Source organism: Hippichthys cyanospilos, chromosome 4 (assembly GCF_059441005.1).
Source record: "Hippichthys cyanospilos isolate Australia breed blue-spotted pipefish chromosome 4, RoL_Hcya_1.0, whole genome shotgun sequence".
NCBI lineage: Eukaryota > Metazoa > Chordata > Actinopteri > Syngnathiformes > Syngnathidae > Hippichthys > Hippichthys cyanospilos.
In genome coordinates, this window is record NC_142372.1 from 32,294 (window position 1) to 54,276 (window position 21,983).

At 44.8% G+C, this 21,983-nt stretch overlaps 1 protein-coding gene, 1 long non-coding RNA gene and 1 pseudogene across 3 annotated transcripts; 1 reads left to right on the forward strand and 2 right to left on the reverse strand.

Annotated features, from left to right (window-relative positions):
* Positions 1–394: 394 nt before the first annotated feature.
* LOC148424157 (uncharacterized) lies at positions 395–5,695 on the forward strand. The gene is made up of 4 exons (XR_015865465.1): positions 395–597; positions 2,745–3,957; positions 4,764–4,808; positions 4,969–5,695. It is a non-coding gene; the product is annotated as an uncharacterized LOC148424157 (long non-coding RNA).
* Positions 2,404–17,012, reverse strand: LOC148424158 (uncharacterized). Its single transcript, XM_088413782.1, has 9 exons — positions 16,041–17,012; positions 6,709–6,790; positions 6,528–6,590; positions 5,049–5,342; positions 4,346–4,521; positions 4,165–4,270; positions 3,773–3,863; positions 3,039–3,448; positions 2,404–2,890 (listed from the first exon to the last, which is right to left on the reverse strand). The coding sequence occupies exons 4-9, from the start codon at positions 5,146–5,148 to the stop codon at positions 2,502–2,504; spliced, it is 1,272 nt and encodes a 423-aa protein (XP_088269908.1). The 5' UTR covers positions 5,149–5,342; positions 6,528–6,590; positions 6,709–6,790; positions 16,041–17,012; the 3' UTR covers positions 2,404–2,501.
* On the reverse strand, positions 14,598–21,612 carry LOC148424159 (MRG/MORF4L-binding protein pseudogene; annotated as a pseudogene). The gene is made up of 3 exons (XR_015865377.1): positions 21,438–21,612; positions 21,245–21,299; positions 14,598–14,716 (listed from the first exon to the last, which is right to left on the reverse strand). The product of XR_015865377.1 is annotated as an MRG/MORF4L-binding protein pseudogene (transcript).
* Between the last annotated feature and the right edge of the window lie 371 nt (positions 21,613–21,983).

Here is a 21,983-nt window from a genome sequence, read left to right on the forward strand (position 1 = left end):
CCGAGCGCAGCATCGCACACCCGTAAAACCCGGGTTCATCGGAACCGGCTCGGCCTCCCGGACGCGACGCTGCCACCCCCGTCCCTCTCGCTCCTTGCTGCGAGGAGATACGCCATGACCCCCGAAACACCCATGATTGCAACATGATTGCAACATTCATTCTATGTATGTGTGTGCAATTGTGGCTTTTTTTTTTAACGCAAAAGGTCCCGAGTCCCCCCCCTCCCCCCCCCCCCCCCCCCACACACACACACACACACACTAGCACACCCTGCCGAACTTTCTCTCCCCTTGCTCCGCGGGCCTGCGCGTGCGCAACTGTGAGCCTTTTTTTTTAAGCCAACAAGTCCCCCCCCCCGCCCGTATCTCCCGAACGCAGCATCGCCGACCCGTGAAACCCGGGTTCATCGGAACCGGCTCGGCCTCCCGGACGCGACGCTGCCACCCCCGTCTCTCTCGCTCCTTCCTGCGAGGAGATACGCCATGACCCCCGAAAGCCGTGAGCCGTGAGCGAAGCGCAGCCAAACGGAGGAGCAGGAGAAGCAAACAGCAACACCGCCAGTTTGGATTGCGATGCGGATGCTTCAGCGGTGGATGGTGGGTCATTTTGGTATGCGTGTGCGTTTGTATCCAAATAAAAACATGTACCTACACGCCCACATTTGTCAATGGATACATACATATTAAATACATATACATACACATAAAAATGAAAGGCTCGCTTTGTTGCCCTCTTGCGGACAAGGTCGGTAATGCCGGGGCGGCCCCGGCAAAGTTTTGTATTGTACTATTGTACTTTTGTATTGAGGATCAGTGTCACAAGAACTACTACAGTTATGCGTATAAAGTGCCCGACGTACACGTGTGTCGCAAAAAAAAAGCTGTACGTAAAGCGAGAGAACGTGTAAATGTATGAAATTGGGATTTTTATTTCCCCCTACAATATTTAACGAAAGATGTCAGAGGCCAAATTATTGTGACGTCACGACAAACATGGCCGTTCCCAACACTACGTCACAACAGCTACGACAGTTATATATACACGCACACACTCATATATTGATATATATATATATATATATATATATATATATATATATATATATATATATATATATATATATATATATATATATATATATATATATATATATATATATATATACATATACATACATATACATATATTTTTGTAAATATAAGCATATAAAGTGCCCGCATACACGTGTGACAAAAGAAAAAAGCTGTACGTATAGCGAGAAGACATGTAAATGTATGAAATTGGGATTTTTTATTCCCTACAAAATGTAACGACAGAATTTAGAGGCCAAATTATTGTGACGACACGACAATTATGGCCTCACAGGGGTTCACTTTGACTAGTCGGGGATCGAACCCGCGCCCTCTCGGCTGAGGGTGGAGCACTGTTCCACTGAGCCATGCCGCCGGCGACCTGCGTAGCACCTCTGCAATCACAGCTTTGCGCCCCAGACTCTTAGCCTAACCCCCCCCCCCGCGCACATATGTCAATGTATACATTCATATACATACGCATAAATATGAAAGGCTCGCTTTGTTGCCCTCTTGCGGACAAACTCGGTAATGCCGGGGCGGCCCCGGCAAAGTTTTGTATTGTACTATTGTACTTTTGTATTGAGGATCAGTGTCACAAGAACTACTACAGTTATGCGTATAAAGTGACGACAAACATGGCCGTTCCCAACACTACGTCACAACAGCTACGACAGTTATATATACACGCACACACTCATATATTGATATATATATATATATATATATATATATATATATATATATATATATATATATATATATATATATATATATATATATATATATATATATACATATATATATACAAGACAGATATATGTATATAGATAGATAGATATATATATATATATATATATATATATACATATATATATACAAGACAGATATATGTATATAGATAGATATATAGATATGTAGATATAGATATATATATAGATAAATATATATATATATATATATATATATATATATATATATATATATATACACACACACACACACACACACACACGCACACACGCACACACACACGCACACACATATATATTCCCTTTGAACGATGCTTTGAAATTAATGCATGGGACCATATCGTTATATCTTTCCACAATGCAAATGACACTTGATTGATTTCAATCTTTTCGTTTGAGATGAGAAATGAACTATTTCTTGCGGGCCAAACATATACTGACTCTTTGGCCGCCCCTGTATAAGTATGAATTAGTTTATCGATGTGACTCTAGATTAGTTGTTTTTTTTTTTGCCTTTTCCGTCCTGCCTTCCGCTTGGGCGCCCGCCGGCGGGCAGGAACGCACACACAGCACCAGCACAAATGGTTTGACTACATTTTAATGAACATGCGTACAGCACCAGCACAAATGGTTTGACTACATTTTAATGAACATGCGTTGTGATCCTACATGCGCTCGTTAGCGACAACCACACTCCTTGACTACCATATTGGAAAGGGTGGTCACAAATGTGCCCTTCTCGTTCAAGTCCACCACTTCCAGCGACTCGTAAGAGAGTGGCACGCAGCACGGCGAGCGCTCGTGGACGTTGCCGCTCTCGATATGCGCGCTGAGAATCACGGCGTGATTTACGGTGTCGGTCATCGGGAAGACGCAGCGACCGTGGCAGTTTTTGATGTCGGCTGTGTTGGGACCCACCAGGAAAGGCTCCAGGGAAACGGTGAGGCTCTTCGGGCGGCAGGCGGCAGCCCCGGCCGCTGCGCGAGCGCTCCGCACTGGCGGCAGCAGATGGTGACCCACCGTCTTCAAGGCCTTCAGCAGCAGGAACGCGCGGTGCTGGCTTGCTCCTAGGCGAGCGCAGAGACGCCGGTCGTTACACGATTTGATAGTTCCGCGATCACACGCTGCCGTTTGTCGCTAATTTCTTAAGACTGTGTTTTCCCGCCAGCCCACACAGCCGTAGCCAAAGTACCTTTGTGCGCGCGCGCCTGGTACCTGATTCCAGGTTCACCGTGGGAAAGCCACAGAGTTCCCAGAGCCTCTGGAGCCTCTTGCTGCTCCTCTGTCCGTCCCGCTTGTCTTTTAGCACCTCCATGATCCGGACCAGCCTCTGCTCCAAACCATCCCTGAGCTGGTCCAGCAGGCCGGGGGACATGGCCAGCTCCCGCCGGTGGGCATTGTGCATGGAGCCGGCGAAAGAGAAGATGGTGGGAGCCGACGAGTTGATGAGTTCCGCTAGCATGGACTCGCTGGAGGAGCGATCCAGCGCGGCGGGAGGCGGAGGCGGCGGGAAGTCCAGCCTCCGCCGCGGGGTGTCCCGACGACTCTGAGGAAGGGTGTCACTCAGGAAGCGGCGCAGCTCACACGGAAAGGAGACCAGCTGGGAGGAGCCGGAATCCTCGGCTCTGTCGAGGGAGGAAACCCACGCTCTAGACAACACAGGTGTCAAACTCGAGGCCCGGGGGCCAGATCCGGCCCGCCGCATCGTTTCACGCGGCCCGCGAAACGCCCGTTCCAATTCAAGTTTCCAGTCGAAATATCACATTTGTAAGTCAATTTGAAATTGTTGAAATTGTTGTTGATTTCGAAAGTAGTTGGAAGTGTGACAAATACACCCAAAATGTGACAATCTGCCAGAAACCGTAACGGCATAATGGCCCTCGAAAGGAATGAGTTTGACACCCCTGCTCTAGACGGACCGAAACACGGGTTCGCCGACGCGGACCCACCTGACGTCCTCTTCGCGTGGGAAAATAAGAACCGGAGTCACGCGGCTTCTTCTCCCATTTCCAGCCACGAGGAGCTCTTTCATCTTTTTCTCTGTGGCGAGAACACTACGATGAGTGGGCGGAGAACAAAGAGCCGCTTCTCATCACTTGCACGCGAAGCCCTTTAAGACTTCGCCCGTGGGTAGGTAAGTCCCGACAACGGTTTTTGCACTTGCACCAAATTTCCGGAGCGGCCATCCCAAAGTCCTTCGGGACGGAAATCTGAAAAACCGCGTCTCTGGGCGCGCGCGTCTTTGAAAGCGTGCGCGAAACGCACCCGCGGGGCTGACCTTAGCGCGAAAAGGTGAATATGCTGCGCACCTGACCCGGCAACGAGGTGGGAAAATACCTACTCGTCTCAGGTGACTGTGAGTCAAGAGTGAGAATCCATCCTTGGTGCGCTGCGGACGTCAGTCCTGTCAGTAGAATGTACTGCGTTCCTTCTGACATGCACACAGCCTGAAGTGAAATCATCAAATACGACACAGTTGTGGGCGTTGCCCAGGGAAATGACAAACATTTGTTGGGTTGTACCTGTGCCACGGGCTGGAGGGACTGGCCGGTGAAAGTGGTCCGGTACAAGTCCTCTCCACTGACGGGGCTTTCCAGAGCCAGGAGTAGCACGATGTTGCGTTGGCGCAAAGGGGATGGCGGGAGGGGAAAACTGATCTCTAGAGCTAGCCCGTCATCGTTCCCCTCCGTAAAATACACTGCGGAGACAAGATTTGGACGGCAGTTCAATGCGGTTTTTTTTTTTTTTTTTTTCTTTTTACACCCGAATAACATTGGAAAACGCCACTAATGCGATTGCCTTCCGAGCCAGTAGGAGCCCTTTTTGTCATTTCAAACGACCCTCCCTCCGACATAGCCCGTGGCCTCCTGCATCATTTCTGAGGGTTTTTTTTTTTTTTTTTTTTTTGCCTCTCTCTCTCTCTCTCTCTCTCTCTACCAGTCGCTACGTATCGACAACGAGTCCAATTGGGCTGCACGGCTCCCGGTAGGATTGTACTTTCCCATTTTTCGGTTGGGTTTTTTTTTTTTTTTTCCGGTATTGTTTTTTTTTTGGTTTGTTTGGTTTTGCGCAAAAAAACACACGCCCAGACACAGCAACGCATGTCCAGACACGGCAATCGTCGCCATGCAAGTATCATCAACAGATCGCAGCCATGAAGCTCAAACTCTTCCGCGGCGCGAGCACACCAATGGGACTTTTATGCTAACCTCGAGTCGACAGTACCTGAAGTGGCATGCCAGAGCTCCAGTCCGCCTCCTCGCTTCCTCTTCGCCTCATTCGCCAGGTTCAGCAAGACCGCGAGACCTCCGGATGCGTCGCACATTCCGAAAAGGGCGGCGGCGCCGCCCGGACTCGGCCGGCTGTCGTCATCCAGCGCCTCTCGCACGGCGGCCAGCACGTCCTCTTCAAAACACACCGGGCTGACCTCGGTCGCCGGAGAGGCCGGCGCGGAGCGTGTCGGCGACAGGGCGGGGCTCCTCTCTTCCGCCTGCCGGGCAGCCGCCGGCGCCTCGGTAGCTACGAACACACGCCTCGCCAGGGTTAATTTAAGAAATTATGTTTAATAAACACTGAGCGTTGTGGCGAAACAGAAATTGCGAACGAGCGGACGTGTGAATCTTTGTGTCACACTTGTTTGAAAAGAACGTGTTTTATAAGGAAAGACCCCCCCAGAACATTGCAACGTGCAAGCAATACAAAGCTATGTAACCCCGCGTTTGCTTGGAAGATCAACCTCATTCCAGTTTATCATCACTGCCAGATGTTGCACATTACGCTGAAGTCAGCTATGGATTAATATGCACGCAACGTCTTGCGAGGCGCCCACAAATATATGGTCTATATATTATCTGGAATACGTCTAAACTGATCCAGCTGAAAAAAAGGCCCAGAGTGCCAAAGTCTTTTGGCGCCCTGTCCGCCTCCCAGTTGAACGGAAAACGGCGAGTGCTGGCCTTGTTCCACGTGCCTTGTGTCACCCCCCCCCCGCCGCATCTGGACATTTTCATTCAATTTGTTCTATCTACTCTGTGTGGCTAACACTTTAGTTGTTTTTTGTTGTTGTTGTTTTCTATCGGATGCTCTTTGTCCCTTCTCCCGTAGACCTTCATTGCAGACCCATGCTGATAGTGGACTTTTTTCTTATGTATTTTTGATCAAACTGGATTTATTTTTCTAATGTTCTAAACATCTCTTTTTCTTTTCATGTGATGAGAACGTTCTTGCCTGCAAGTGTTTTTTTAGAAGAAGCCGAAATGCATCGCAGCCGGCTCTCTTAAGTGTTCATTTGTGCGTAGGTGCAGTAGGAATAACGCAAGTCGGAATAGATTTACAAACAAGGTACTTGCAAAAACATGATAAGTCTCCGCTGTTTTGACTATGCCCGGCTATAGAATGCTGTTATAATAACCGGGAGTGAGAGAGAGAGAGAGAGAGGGCGAGAGAGAGAGAGAGAGAGAGCGAGAGAAGGGGAAAAAGACAAAAAAAACATTCCTGGGAGACTTGAAAAATATGAATCGGTTTCGACACTTTGGCCTCGAAATTAGGATACCCCCCCCCCCCCCATCAGAATTGTACAGATGAGACAAAACGCAATAAACACACTGGCAATAAATGCGATGGAACAGTCGCTAGGAGGGAAAAACGTTCATCTTTATGAGAAGACTACAAAATCGGGTACCGGAGGTCCCCGGTTTAACCAACCTGTTTCGGCGGCTTCCGGCGCCCGTGCGGGGAAGTCGGGCGGGCCCACGGAGCAGCCAAGTCCTACGCAGCAGATTATTAGAAGATTACGGAGGCAGATGCGCAGCGCCATGGTCTCTCGATCCGAGCTTTATCAAGACGCCGTCTGTCAAGGCAGTGCCGGGCTTTCTCTCTCACATACCTCGTATGTCCGCGCGTAAAAAGGGGAGGTTCTACGCCCTTGAGCCCTCGACGCTCTCGGAATTGTGGGACGGCATCAGAATCTGCGGCAGAGATGTCACGGTGTCATATTATTGAAAACACACGTCCAAAATATTTCATTCCAACATACTTTGTGTTTTTTTGTTTTTACGGGTTGGTTAGGGTTAGGGTTCCTAACCCTAACCCTAACCCGTTAGAAAACACCGGGAGTGTTTCACGACGATAAACATTACGCGAGGCGCACGTAGTTTCCGATGGAGACCGATGCGGGGTCAATCAGCGGGTGCCCTCACTGCGAAGGGGGACGATACACCGCCGAGACCACATGCGAACGGAGCAGGGATCGGCGGTGGTGGTCGATCACCGGTGATGGAAAGGCAACCCGAAGCACTGGCTCCTCGACATCGGTTTAATTTTGGTTTCGGTTAAAGAATTAGACGGCTACATATCCTATAAAAAAGTATAAAATTGTTTTGGAAGGTATAGGGAGAATAATGGAATTATATGTCCACTGTCGGTTTTGAACGGTTTCTTAGGGAGAGGCACGGGAATGCGCCACGGGCGCGCGCACGCGCACAAATAGAGGGCCGAGCGAACCGTTTAATCTCTGAAAAAGACGCACAGGGGAACGTCGGTGCTCCATAACGTGACTATAAGAATATATAAAATACGTACACAAACATACACGGAGGAAGTAGGAGGGGACATAAGAGAGGACAACACAAAAAAAGAAAAGAAAAAAAGAAAAATTTGCGTGAAACGTCCGTGCGTAATAGCGCACGGATGGAACGGATACATAAGGGCTATCAATCCCTCTTTCAAAAGCCTGCTTAAGGTTAAAATGCCACATGTGCCAACATATACGTCCTTGACACGGTTTCTGGCTTGTTTATATATAGGTAAATAGAAAAATTAAATAAAACAAAATAAAAATAATATATTAAGATAAAGGTATGGATATAGATATGTATGATGTGGGAATTTGTGCACACTGCAGGGGTATGCTAATAAAAGGGCATGTGGAGTGGGAGTGGGGATATATATTTCGATATATATACAAAAGATAAAGGGAGGAAAAACGGGGACGGAGGAAATTTTATGGGCTGAGGGGAGGGGAAGGAGAGGTGCTCTGAGAAATAACGCTCGTCCCTGAAGTGTTCGCCCGGAACCAGATGAATGCTCTGATTGAAGGAGGGAAAAAGGGGGAACGGAACGGTCCGGCTAATTAGGGCGCAAGTTTCTACCCGGAAACAGGTGTTAACACACTGAGTGGAAACACGAGGCAGAGAACGTACAGTAGTCGAAAAAGTCTATCTAAAAGACGATATGCCACAACGCAAAGTGATTTACGAACCACGCGAGGGCCGCGGGGATCGCGGGGAACCTAACCCTAACCCTAACCCTAAACCCTAACCCTAAACCCTAACCCTAACCCTACGAGGTAGGGCTTCGGCCTCAACTCGGATCCTTTCCCAAAAACCTAAACCTTCAACAAAGAACGCACGCGCAACATCGTCAAGTTCTAACCTGCGGACTCGCATTAAGAGCGGCGAGGCCATCATCGCCAACGCCAACTATCACAACACCTCTCCGTACCGCTGGGGCGGAAAATCCGACTTCGACCTGGCGGTGGACGAGAACGGCTTGTGGGTGATCTACGCCACGGAGCAGAACAACGGGCGATTCCCACCAGATAGCGCCCCTGAATACGGCATTGAGGAGAAGCTTTCATCAGGCCCATGAGGAAAATGAGGCTCTAAGAAAATTTAGAATTATTCAGGCATATAAGAGAAATAAAAACCTCAAGGATTATTTAGTACATACCAAAATGACACACCCAAAAATCAGTCAAAATAAATCGTTGGGATCAATACATATATGTATAAAAAAATATGTTATTAATAGATGGTCTGGTTTAAGAGCACCAATTTGGGACATAATAACATCTGACTCTAAAAATTTAATCTACACAATTTCCTGTGATAAATGTGTTAAATTATATGTAGAGGAAACCTACCAAACCCTTATGACAAGATTAAAGCAACATCTCTACTACATTAAACGGGGCAATAAAAATACGACATTATATTTACACTTTACAGAACATGATATCAGCAATGTGAGAATAATGGGATTACAGAATAATATAAACTGGTCACAAATACAAAGACTAAAAGCAGAGAGAATATGGATTAAACGTTTGGGAACAGTGGAACCAATGGGATTAAATACAAAATATTAAAGTTTTTTTTTTTTTTTTCCTCTCTTACCTCCACCCACTTTCCTCCTTCTACGAGAGGAGTTTTTACTGGCGGGTTGCCCCGCGTGTCACGTCCCCGACAAAGATGGTGTGTTTTATCTGTTCTTAATTGTCATCATCATGCATGTTTAGGTATTTATATGCATTTCCAGGTATTTATATGTATTTATGGATTGGATTTTAATTTGTGCATCAACATGTGTGGCACTTTTATTAGCATGAGTTTGTATAGCATGTATACATATTTGATGTGATCACTAGCACTTATTTATATGATGTATTTATCAGCACTTTTTTATATGATGTATTTACCAGCACTTATTTTTATTCCGCACTTATATATGACAATTTTAGACTACACTAGACTTAATCTGCGGGGACTGAGAATAACCATAATTAATAATTTTTTATAATGGAATATATGTGGGTGGGTATATAGGTATACATATATATATACATATATATATATATGTATATATATATATATATATATATAGTCAGCCCCCTGCTTACGAGCATCCTGATTTGCGAACATTCCGCCTTACGAGCGTGGATCAGGGAGAATTTTGTCCTCCGCTTACGAGCAAACCTCTCGTCTTGCGAGCATTCCGTCAAACCAGCCATTGAGTATGTAGAATTTTTCTCGCCTAACTGCGTCAATATATTCAGCAGTTGCGTCATCTACAATCATTAATAGATACTTATGGCGGTAACGTGAACGCTATTGGTCTTACAATCTCACACTGACTGTCTCACTCACGGTGTCTAAATATATTACCATTTAAGTGTAGTGTTTGTACAGCTAAAGGGAAAAACAGCTGACATGAAATTAAATGTGCCGATTGCAGGACAAAGAATTGTCATTGGTTTAAATGTGTGTTTTTTTTTTAATTAATTGTCAATACATTCCAACCGTTTAAAAAAAAGTGCGAATAATTATCAGTCAGTCAAGGAGACGCTCGATTAAGGTCACCCGGTCTCACTCACGGAGATGCTATTGGCCGGCGTCACACGTCAATCACAGGAATGCCGATATGCTATTGGCCGAACGCCTTTATCTAGCTTGATGGGACAGGATGGAAGGAAGTAGACAAAATGAGTGAAAAACGGAATGTTTTGAAGACTTTGCAAACTTTATCTGTTAGACATAGCTTCTAAAATTACTAGCAGCGGTAAAGGAAGAAATAAGAGGATGATGTTTTAGTATCCCCGTGATTTGCACCATGACTGAAAGAGTTACTGTAACACTGTAAGACCAATAGCCTATATGCGTTGCCGTATTAACTCAAGAGGTTAATCTCTGCACCCTATTACGGGTGATGATACAGCGCCATATAATGGTTGCTAGACAAGATTGCATGTCAGGTTAGTCGGCGATCTCCCGATATGCATTGGGACAGCGTCATTGTTGCAATTTTGTGAGTTGTAACCAAAGGTGAACTGACGCTCGAACAAGCCATAAGTGTGCTGCCTAGTAAATGCAACACACACAACCACCTCTCCTCTTCCACCGTGCTCAATTCACGTCGGGAAAAACAGTTGACATGAAATTAAGTGTGCCGATTGCAGGACAAAAAATCGTCACAGATTTAAATGTGTTTTAATCAATAAGATGTCAATACATTCCAACCGTTTAAAAATAAAGTGCAAATAATTATCAGTCAGTCAAGGAGACGCCAATATGCTATTGGTCGATTAAGGTCACCCGGTCTCACTCACGGAGATGCTATTGGCCGGCGTCACACGTCAATCACAGAAGTGCCGATATGCTATTGGCCGAACGCCTTTATCTAGCTTGATGGCACAGCTGGTTGGGATGGAAGGAAGTAGAGAAAACCCTGACTGAAAAAGTTACTTTGACACTGTAAGACCAATAGCATATCTGATTTACCGTATTGACTTAGAGCATTCATCTCTGCTCATCTCTGCTTATCTCAGCACAAGTCACGTCTTTCCAAAGGTAAAAGTCATTTATCCTTTGTATTTGTTATTTAATGCAACTGTACAGTAGATCATGTCACTTAATATTAATTTATGTATACAGCGTGATGATTTTACCTAAGGCTTCTGCGCGCGTTGCACGCACTCACGAATTAACATGGGTTTGGATTGCCCGCTATACGAGCAATTCGAGATACGAGCGTAGCCGCTGAACGGATTAAGTTCGTAACCCGGGGGCCCACTGTATATATATAGAGGTATATGTGTTTTTTTTCTTTAATCCCTTTTTCTAGCTGTTCTTAAGAGTATTTTTTACCATCCCAATATAAAATCGATACACTGTTTAATAAAATGTATTCCACAAATATTTATGAATAAATTATTAGACAGGTGTTAAAATTTCACAATCCTATTTTCTTAAAGAGTACATACTTATCATCACGTAGACTTAATACGGGAGCGTCAAATTCATATAGTTGGATATATATTTCTTAAAATAATTGTGCTGTGTATATTGGAGGTCTTTACATTTAATCATGAATTTTACATGAAATATTAAAGAATTTTTTTAAAACAGTGCTTTTTGTAAACACTCATTGCCTTAAAAGAAACATGTTTTTACATTGGAAGAATTAATATATTTTTTAAAAAAGACAATTTTAGAAAAATACACATTTAAGATTTATCTCAAAGTTTTTTTTATTTCTTCTCTCCCTCCCCTTGAGGATCTTTAATGATCCCTGAGGGGAGGTAGCCTAACCATTTTATGGTAATTCTTTAGAAAAATGTAATTTTTTTTTTTCCCCTCCTCTCTTTCTTACTCTATGGGGCTATGTTTTTAGGAGAGACAGAATTTAAATGGCTTGTGCCCGTGCCAGTCTCACAAAAAAAAAATAAAGAATAGTGGATTTTATCAAGTTTTTTTAAACCTCACAATTTCTTCTTGTAATATAAGATAATTTTGTGGGACGCTTTTATTAATCCCCAACCCCGGTTTCATTCCTTCTCCTAAACCCAACCATGTCTTCTTATAGGGGAGGATCTGAAAGTAATCCCGGCCCCCACCATTGTCTAAACTCAACCATTGGACTCAAACCTAAATCCCAACCTTGACAATAGAGATTTGTTTTTAATATTCCATCTAATATTAAATTAATAAATAAATAAGTAAACAAATGAATAAACAAATACATATATAAATAATAAAATTTGTAAAATAAATAATTAATAAAACAAAAATAAATATATAAAATTGATTTTCCAATTCCAAAGTCTACCCCTAAACTTAACCCTAAAATTTTTTTTCCCCTCTACAAACAATTCCACCCCCAAAACACAACAACCCCCCCCTCTCTCTTTTCCTTTCTTTTTTTCCTCTTCTCTTTCCTTTTTTCCTTTCGCTGGCTCGCTTTACCTTGACCTCACTTTCCACCCTCCGTCCTGACCCCAACCTTCGGACTGTTGCCATAAACCCAACCCGAATTTTAGGAATATCAAGGGAGATGAAATGATGAGAAACGACCACAAAGGCAAAATTCCTTAACTGGACACCCGAAGTCAGAGAAAGACAACATGCGGAGATGAAAAGAAATGGAGGGTAAGAAAACGGCAATCATCAACAGAAGAAGGATGACGACGCACACGCAAGACAACTGGTGGAGAAGAAGAAACAACCGTCGGAGAAACCTAACACTATCTGAAGGTCCCAGGACTGGATCTCGGACAAAATGGTGAAAACTAAAAGAAGACCGAGCCGAACAAACTCTCGGCACTCCTATTTAATACGAAGATCGGGAGGAACCCCACTGTCTGACGAAGACACCGAAGGCCGGACACAGGGCGACCCCCTGACTTCGGGGGGATCGTAATGGTGATTGGCGTGAAATTCCTGCGGTCCCCCGGGAGCGGAGAGTGCATATCGAGATTCGGGGTGACCCGGATCTCGCTCTGATCTTTAAAAAAACCCTAACCCTAAAATTGGTGAGTACCGAAAAGGGAGTTAAGGATGCGGAAAAGAGTAGGTGGGATAACGAAAAAGATAAGACTTTTGGGAATGGATAGATCGGCTTCCGGGCGGTGGGTGACCCCCGGTGTGGAGAGTGCACAACGGAGCGGAACCACCCCGGGGGGACTTTTTTGTGCCCCCCTAACCTAACCCTAACCCACATCCGTCACACCAGACGTCAACGACAATGAGCCAGACCATTACAGATACTCTGACACCACTAACTCTGATCCGGAAAATGAACCTTTTAGCGAAGAGCAGCACACACAAATCACTAAAGGGTGAACTCTTTTCAGATAAGAAAATAAAAAACAAACAGCAAGAGAAGAAATTATAATGCTGGTGCGGTGCGAGGGGACATCGGGAAACCCGGCGAGGGCGAAGGACGGCCTGGGGAGCCAACGGCCAAGACGCGCGCCGGGTGTTTGAGCTCCTATCGGACCCGAGGTCTCCAGCCGAGACAGGCCGGCGCCGGCGTCCATTCGCTGAGCCGACCTGGGGCAGACCGCGCGACGCCCCCCGGGATGAGCTGCCGTCCCAGCGCATGAGCCAACCGACGACACCGTGGCCAAGGGATGGTCAACAAAGACGTGTGAGTTGCGACCAAACCCCACCCCCTAACCCTAACCCTAACAGCAGCTCACTCCACTTCCTATGTGTATTCAGAGGTGGCCCTGTTCAGCCCAGCTCAGATATCCGACAAAGTGTTGCTGCGAATCCTGCGCCACCCCGACGTCAAAATGTCATCTGATTCTTCAAAAACTTCCCTATTTCCTAAGGGAACTGAAAAAGGGAAGGTTGGTGGTTGGGGAGACTGGGGCAAGAGTGAGTCTAAACCCGGAGGTGGTTGGGGAGATGGACGAATCAGAGGTGCGAGCAGCTCTGACGAAGGGTCTTCTTCGAGTAACCCTGATGAACCTCAACGGGGAGGATGGGGAGGAGGAGATGTGGTTACTTCCCCCCATGACAGGGGAGGTTCTAAGCACCATACAGCAGCACCAACACCAAACAGCCAAGTGACCACAATGAAAACCACAAATCGACAACACCAATCATTGGGACACCACCCACCAGGAGGAGCCAGTTGGGGTTTGGCTGTGGAGGTGGAAGGACCTCGTAGAAAGTTGTGTGCCGTGGAACAGACCTGAGGAAGGCGAGGCAGCGCCGAAACGTAGTCAGTGCGGCACACGGGGTAGAATTGTATTAAAATAATTAGACTTGGGTGGGGGGTTTTTGCTTTATATTATCTCTAATTCAGTTGGGTTTAAATTTTATTTTATTAATTGTTCATTTAAAGGGGGACTAATTTAGATTACTGATTAGTTAAATAACAAAGGCGAAATTGACCAGAAAATAAATAGCAAGTAATAAGTAATTATAATTTAATTACTAGTATTTACAATTATTAACTAAATAGTGATTAATTATATAACCAAGGCGACGTCTAATTAAAAAAATAATTAAAAAATAATAATAATAATAAAATAAATAACAAAAAGATATGGATGGGGAGTGGACTGTAGTCCGGTATGGGCGGACTCGTCCACCCTACAAAAGAGTGGAGGACCCGTATGGGGGTTGGGGTCGGGGAGGGATGGCCCGAGCACCCTCCTTGTCGTTTAAGCTGTGAAAAGTAATCCGCGCCCGAATGGCGTGGCCGCGCCTACGAAACTGACAGATTCCACGTGTAAAAACTTCCAGAAGCTGGATCAAATGCCTTTGGGGAGGCGAACGGACGAATGTCCTGGCCTCGTTTCTGCTGAACCACCACCTGCCAAAAAGCTGCGACAGTCGCGGATGAGGGGCTTAAGTGGGCCGAGGTGGTGCGACTTTGTGCTCGGAAGCAAGATGGCGCGCAGGACCTCCGTCCTTCGTGGGAAACTGACTGTGGTGTTTTTGTGGTGCCTTTTCGGACACTGAGCTGACCGTGTGGACTGACCGTTACACTGCGGCTCAGTCTTTCCCTCAGCATTTATGTAGCAGTCTAACTTAAGAAAAGCTTGATGTTGCACTATGTTGGACTATGAGGAACAACCGCATGAGGAACAACCGGATAGCACATCTTTGGACAACACAGAAAATATGCGACAGCCACAACTGGAGCACAGCACATGGCCCTCCATAAGACCGAGAAATTTACAACAAAGGTTGTCAAGGCAAGAGCTGGTGCGGAACGCAACCGCTGCGAGCCGGAGACACTGGGCCGAGAGCGTAGGCGAGACGCCGGCGATCGGCGAGAGGAACACGGCGTAAAAACTGCAACGGGTGCGTAATGCAGCCAGTACAGCGGGAGCCGGGCAATAGCCACCACCTTCGCGTGCGAAGCGCAAGCGACACGGCACAGGCTGAAAAAGGGTAAAGACGGTTAACTGACGCAGTTGCAAGCGGGTAACTAGGCACACAAAGGGCCGAGGAAACTTCACAGACAGGCAAAAACAAAGCACGACTTTATGGCGAGCACGCACACGTCAGGTCGTGAACACCATGAAAGTCACCAGCCACCAAGCGTTAGCGCTCTAAGTATCAACAACAAGGAAACGGCTTCGAAATTCACCCAAAAGAACACCGAAAGCTCATAACACAACGCAACTCACCCTGCGCAGCAGAATCCCAGCAAATGTTACGTCAACCAAACCAACAAACCAACACCAGTGTCGCAGCCACCGGAGGGCGGACAGTAAACCGCAGCCCCGACTGACAGTCAACGGGGCTACAAGCGACGAAAAGAATAAAATGAATAAACATAGAATGAAATAGTTCCCCGTCTCCAAAAAACCGGGGTATTAAAATCCTAGTTCCGGGGTGGACTAAAACAAAACAAAATAAATAATCATGTAGGCAGTGGATGAACTGATGCTAACAAAGGAAGGAAGAGGTGTTATTGTAGTGTTTTCAATGTTGATTGTTGATGACACCAAGTTAAACCACAAAATGAATCCTTCTTTCACGTTGCCTCGTTTATTGTGAGTTTTTGAATCCTTGCATTTGTGGTGAAAACTGAAATAACAAACAAAAGGTGCATCGATCGTTTTACAAAAAACAACTCAACAAAATATATCTAAACATTGACTCTTACATAAGTAAACTATAAAAAAATAAGACTTACGGCGTTTCTGCCTGATAAATTCACCCCGGATGGCGTCGGATAAACTCAATGCCGCACGATGGGCACGGTCATCTTCCCTTTCACCCGCGACCCACACCGGAAACGGAAGTAGCATCGCAACCCGGAAGTGCGTCATCATAAACCGGAAGTATTTGTCGGGATTAACTTTACTCCCCAACAAAACAAGAACAATAAACAAACATTTAGTTAACTTAGCCGTAAAGGCAACACAGTTATATAGGTGTAAAATAGCTTTTTGTTGATGATGTTGTTGGTGGTGATCTTTACTCTTCGCGTGCCATCACAAAACTGATACACAAAGTCCAAAACAGCAAATTCAAAGCCAACAGGTTCAAAGCATCAAAGGATCATAGCAACATGCCTACTGGGTGAGAGACATGGTCCTAGTGTCCGCCACCCAGCTCCCCCCCAAACACCCAGAAAGGCATAACGGAAAACCCCACAAGGTATTCACCGGTCTGGCACCGAGTCTCAGTCCGGTCCTGGGCGGTGTATGTGACACCAGGGGCCCAGGTAAGACAGGAGCAAGGGTGAGACGCTCAGCGTGAAAACCATGAGGTAGCGTTGGCATAGGGATGTTCTGAAGTTCCGCAGGAGCCGGAGTGGCAGTGCTGATCCGCATGCTGGCAGGCACAGTGCGCTTCCGAGGGACGGCCGGTCGTGGCTGCGTCGCAGTCTGTGCCTGGGCCTGAACCTGCTGCGGCACCAACACCCGCTGACCCGCTCCGATGTATGCTCGGACCATACCTGCGGGCATGGTGAATCGGAGGGGCGGCTGAATGATGGTGGCTGGAGGCCTACTGCTGAGGCCGGACGGACATCGGTAGTAGATGAGGCCGCCCGGCTGGAAGATCCCGGTCGACGGCCAGGGACTCCGAAATTGGACTGCACAGCCGTTCTCACCAGTGCCTGCACCAGCCCGTTGTTGGCTGGCTCGATCCCTGGTGCGCCAAGGGACTGGGCGACAGGTGAGAGGACCCTTGTCGGGGTGCTGGCTGGCTGACGTGGTACCAGCTTGCTGCATTACCTGACGTATAGTAGGCTGGTGGAGGAATGCCACGATGTGGGACGTCTGGGCGATTCCTCGCTGAAACATTCTGACGTCCGGGGTCACCTGCATGGCTAATTGTAAATATTCTGTGGGTGTATATTTGAAAGTGTTGAACCATTGTGTTACCTAACAGTCCAAATACTGTATTTAGAGCTAATTTAAAGGGATAGGGTCAATCTTTTAATGATAACTTGACCTATGATTGTATTTAAAACCTGCTGGTGGTCATAAAGAACACATACATTTGCAAGTTTTTAAACATTTTTATACAATAATTTAATCCTTTTAATTAAAAACGGACAAAGTCTTACACGTTATCCTTTTAAAAGAAAACTACTACAATATTGAAAAGAATGATGTTTGAAGTTAATTGACTGGATGCAATTGCACAACAATTGATTAGTCAAACACATAAAGTATTTAGCTACAATAAAAAGAAAATACGAATGGAAATAAGAATTATAGCAAATTTACCTTGAAGCAAAGGTTGTGCCACATGAAAACCAACATGTGCATCCCTCCTGGTCGAGTGTGCACTAATGAAAGACCTGAGCTCTGTCGAGGCCTGAATCAAATTTTGATTAGCCTCTCTGCTAATGTGGTCACAAACTCTTCTTAAATTAGCAATGGAAATGTTTAGAGCGCGTACTTCACTTCCACCAGCAGGACCTTGATGATAAGCTCTCTCTATTGCTCTGCACCTTCGCCTGACACGAGTCAGTACGCTGTCCGCCATGTTTATTCAGAAAGAAGGGGGGGGTGAGAAGATTTCAAACTTGTGGGCTTGGCTTTGATTGGTAGGATGACTGTAATCTGTTTTGAAATGGACAGCCAATAAGAAACCATTGCACACGTTCCTAACTTGATATCATGCGCTTACAAGCGCTCACTAGCTTGATATCAAGCCTACAAGCGCTCACTAGCTTGATATCAAGCCTAAGAATGCCCACTAGCTTGATATCAAGCCTAAGAATGCCCACTAGCTTGATATCAAGCCTACAAGTGCTCACTAGCTTGATATCAAGGCTAAGAACGCCCACTAGTATGATATCAAGCCTAAGAACGCCCACTAGCTTGATATCAAGCCTAAGAACGCCCACTAGCTTGATATCAAGGCATAGAACGCCCACCAGTTTGATATCAAGCCTAAGAACGCCCACTAGCTTGATATCAAGCTCTTACAAGCGCTCACTAGCTTGATATCGAGCCTACAAGCGCTCACTAGCTTGATATCAAGGCTAAGAACGCCCACGAGTTTGATATCAAGCCTAAGAACGCCCACTAGCTAGATATCAAGCTCTTACAAGCGCTCACTAGCTTGATATCAAGTGTAAGAACACCCACTAGCTTGATATTAAGCGCTTACAAGCGCTCACTAGCTTGATATCAAGCCTACAAGCGCTCACTAGCTTGATATCAAGGCTAAGAACGCCCACTAGTTTGATATCAAGCTTAAGAACGCCCACTAGCTTGATATCAATCCCTTTTAGAAGTAAAGCTCGTTTTGTTTTATTGGTAAGTAATATTGTCGTACAAAATTTGGTTTTACGATTATTTTTCAGATATCTAGTTTGTTTATTTTTTTATTTCTAAGTAATCTTGTCGGACAAAATGTCGTTTTACGATTATTTTTCAGGAATGTTGTTCATTTTGTTTTTATTCGTAAGGAATATTGTCGTAAAACATGTAGTTTCACGATTATTTTTCAGAGGTAATGCTCGTTTTGTTTTTTCTGGCAATAAACTTTCTCTTAAGATTGCAGAGTTTTGCGTGTCCAGTTTTGACGTCGTCAGTAGGCGCCAAGAGAAGCCTCATGTTGGCAGAACTTTATGAAATCTGCCGCTGGCTCTGACGTCCGTAGCCGTTAAAAGGCAATATAAAAGTGCAATTTTTGGAACATAATATTCTTATTACTGTTTGTTGCTTTTGTATGTTAGAATTATTGTATTTCCTAGTTCTTATCCATGGAGTACAACTTTGTTGTGACTGTGACAGTGCGTTAGAAATAACAGTTGCGCCGTTTTTAGTGTGGAGACAACTGCTGGAAGACGCCGCTGCACAGGAATTGCTTCACTTTGGACCTTAAGATGGCATCTTCAGCAACATAATGCTGTTACTTAAGAACATCAGGAGGAGAAGCACAGCATTTGTCATCATCATATCCGATATGATTTGAGGGATTTGTCTCTAATATTTTTAATATACACTGTTTAATCGTAGTTAAATTTGTTGTATATAGTTCTTGTGTATTTAAATATTTTTACATAAGTATTTTAAATTGGTATAGACATGAAAAGTCTGAAAAGAATTGGTGAAACAACAATTAAAATTTCTTCCAACACCTAACAGAGATCACACATGCTGTCAAAAAAAAATCAGATTTCAATAAAGACCGTAGAGACCTGTAGGCACGTTAATTGGTTCTGTTCAAAAGTAAGGAGCCAGGGCTCTGTTTTTGTATTTTACTGTATTTATTTTGTTGGTTTTCATGGTAAAAATAATGAAAGACAAGGTGCGGATGTCAACAAGTACACCGCTGACACCATTGCTCTGCGAAACATTCTCCAGTTCTCCCAGACCTGCATTTACAACACAGTTTACAGCAGAAGCCTGATAATAGCCCATTTATTTTAGTTTTGTGAGACAGAAGAGAAAAGACATTCAGGTGAGTGGGTCTCAAGAAGAACCCTGTGTGACTAAAATGTTGGTCTTCCACTAATGGATGGCTTATACACAGTAGAACAGTAAATAATAAGTCTCTGAAACTCATAAAAGTATTTGCTCCGGCAGAGATCTGCGTAGTTATTGTTCATACTACTGTAATACCTGTTATGTGGGGGTCAGTGCCTCGGCCATCTCCCGTCTGCAGATGGTCCAGAACGCCGAAGCACGTCTTTTAACAGGCACATGCAAACATGAGCATTTCCTCCTGTACATTTTAGGATTCATTTTAAAATCCTTTTATTTACTTTAAAATCCCTGAACGGTCTTGCCCCTCCCTACCTCTCTGAGCTTCTGCGCACATTTTGTCTTATCAGTTTTAACTTTTATGTCTTTGAGCTGTTGTGTCTGTTTTTACGATGTTTTTATCTTTCTGTATAGCACTTTGTTCAGCTGTGGTTGTCTTAAAGTGCTTAACAAATGAAGTTGGATAGTCTTGAGTTTCAGAATTTAAAATCAACAACAAAAAAATAAACCAGTAAAGTGACACATGATCTAATATATTCTATTGATATTTAGCCCAGGACAGTAAACAACTGTGGAATCGCAGCTTCAGGCTTTACAGGGTTAACTCTTTGCTGGGTGGAGCACTTATCTAAGAGCCAATAGGAGTTGTCATCATTTTTGTCTTTCCCGCCCCCTGATTAGCATTTGGTGTAACTAGTGCAACTAGTGAGCAAAATGTGTCCAGTTGTTCTACTAGTGAACATTTGGGCATCACTCGTTAGCTAGTTGAACTACAAATACCCTTTGACTAGTGGACAAACGAGTGTATTGGCATCCACTGGTTGTACTAGTGAGCATTTTGGGTCTCACTAGTATAACTAGTGAGGTCAAACTGTCCCACTTGTATAACAAGTGGATATTTGGCACGTCAGTAGTTAACTAGTAAAACATTTGACACTCACTAGTTTGATATCAAGGGATGTAGGAGAGCACACTAGTTAACTTGTCAGTAATTTGTCTGTCACTAGTGTCACTAGTGGGTGTTCCGGCTGTCACTAGTAAACTAGTGGAGGAAATCAGAGGTCATTAGTTAACATGTAGGAACAAACTGTGTTTGACTAGTTAACATGTTGACGCTTTTATGTCTTACTAGTTAACTAGTACTTTGAAAATGACTAGTTCAATCTAGTGTGCCACATGTGCATCAAAAAGCGAACTAGCTGGGCAATTGGCACTACAAGTGTGTTTCTTGATTTCACTAGTTGGGCAACCAATCAACACTTGTTGGACAAAAGTGCCACTGCTTGTTGAAAATTAGCCACTAGTCGGCGTTTTTGTACAACTAGTAAGACAAAGCTAATAACTAGTTTGGATGTACGTCCAACTAGTGCCGGCAAAGACCAAACTAGTGAAAAATGCAAATGGCTGGTCTCCTTGATATCGAATAAGTGCTCAAAAGGCTTGCCATAGGAGATCTGGCGCCCGATGTTTTGACTAAACTTGTCTGGAATGCAGATCATGTGGAAAGATAGATAGATAGATAGATAGATAGATAGATAGATAGATACTTTATTCATCCCCGTAGGGAAATTCACATTTCCAGCAGTATCCTCAAGTCGAGATATAAAATATGAGAAATAAAATACACAAGATACAAGATAGAAATGACGGTTCACTCCAACAGGCTTGTGTCCAATCATGGCGTGGAAGAGGCACACCTCCACCTCATGGCTCCAAACCACCGACTCCTCACCGGGTATCAGGGCTGCGTCCGGGGGTTTTTTGTCAGCCTGGTTTTGTGTCACGTCAGCCTCTCCCATGGTCGAGAAAACAGAAGGTAAAAGACCCGGTAACAGGCTAGTTCTGTCGGGGGTTCAGTTCACGCCTCACCGAAAGAACAATAGTAGCACTAGTTTTAGTTTTTGCCTCAATTTCTATAGCCACACTACACCCTACGGTCTTCATGGAAGTACTGTATACACGTCGCTCATAGGCTATGTTCAATGCCATAGGCTGGGTTCTCAAGAAAATTATCAGGCTGGGTCACAACAAATACCCTCACTAACCCTAACCCTAACCCGCAAACATCTGCTCCATCAATGTCTTCAAATGCAAAAAGGGCTTTTGTCCTGTATGGGAAAGACTCTGACATCTCTTGACTATCCACAAACCTGAAAAGACAATCATGGAAACACTACTATATA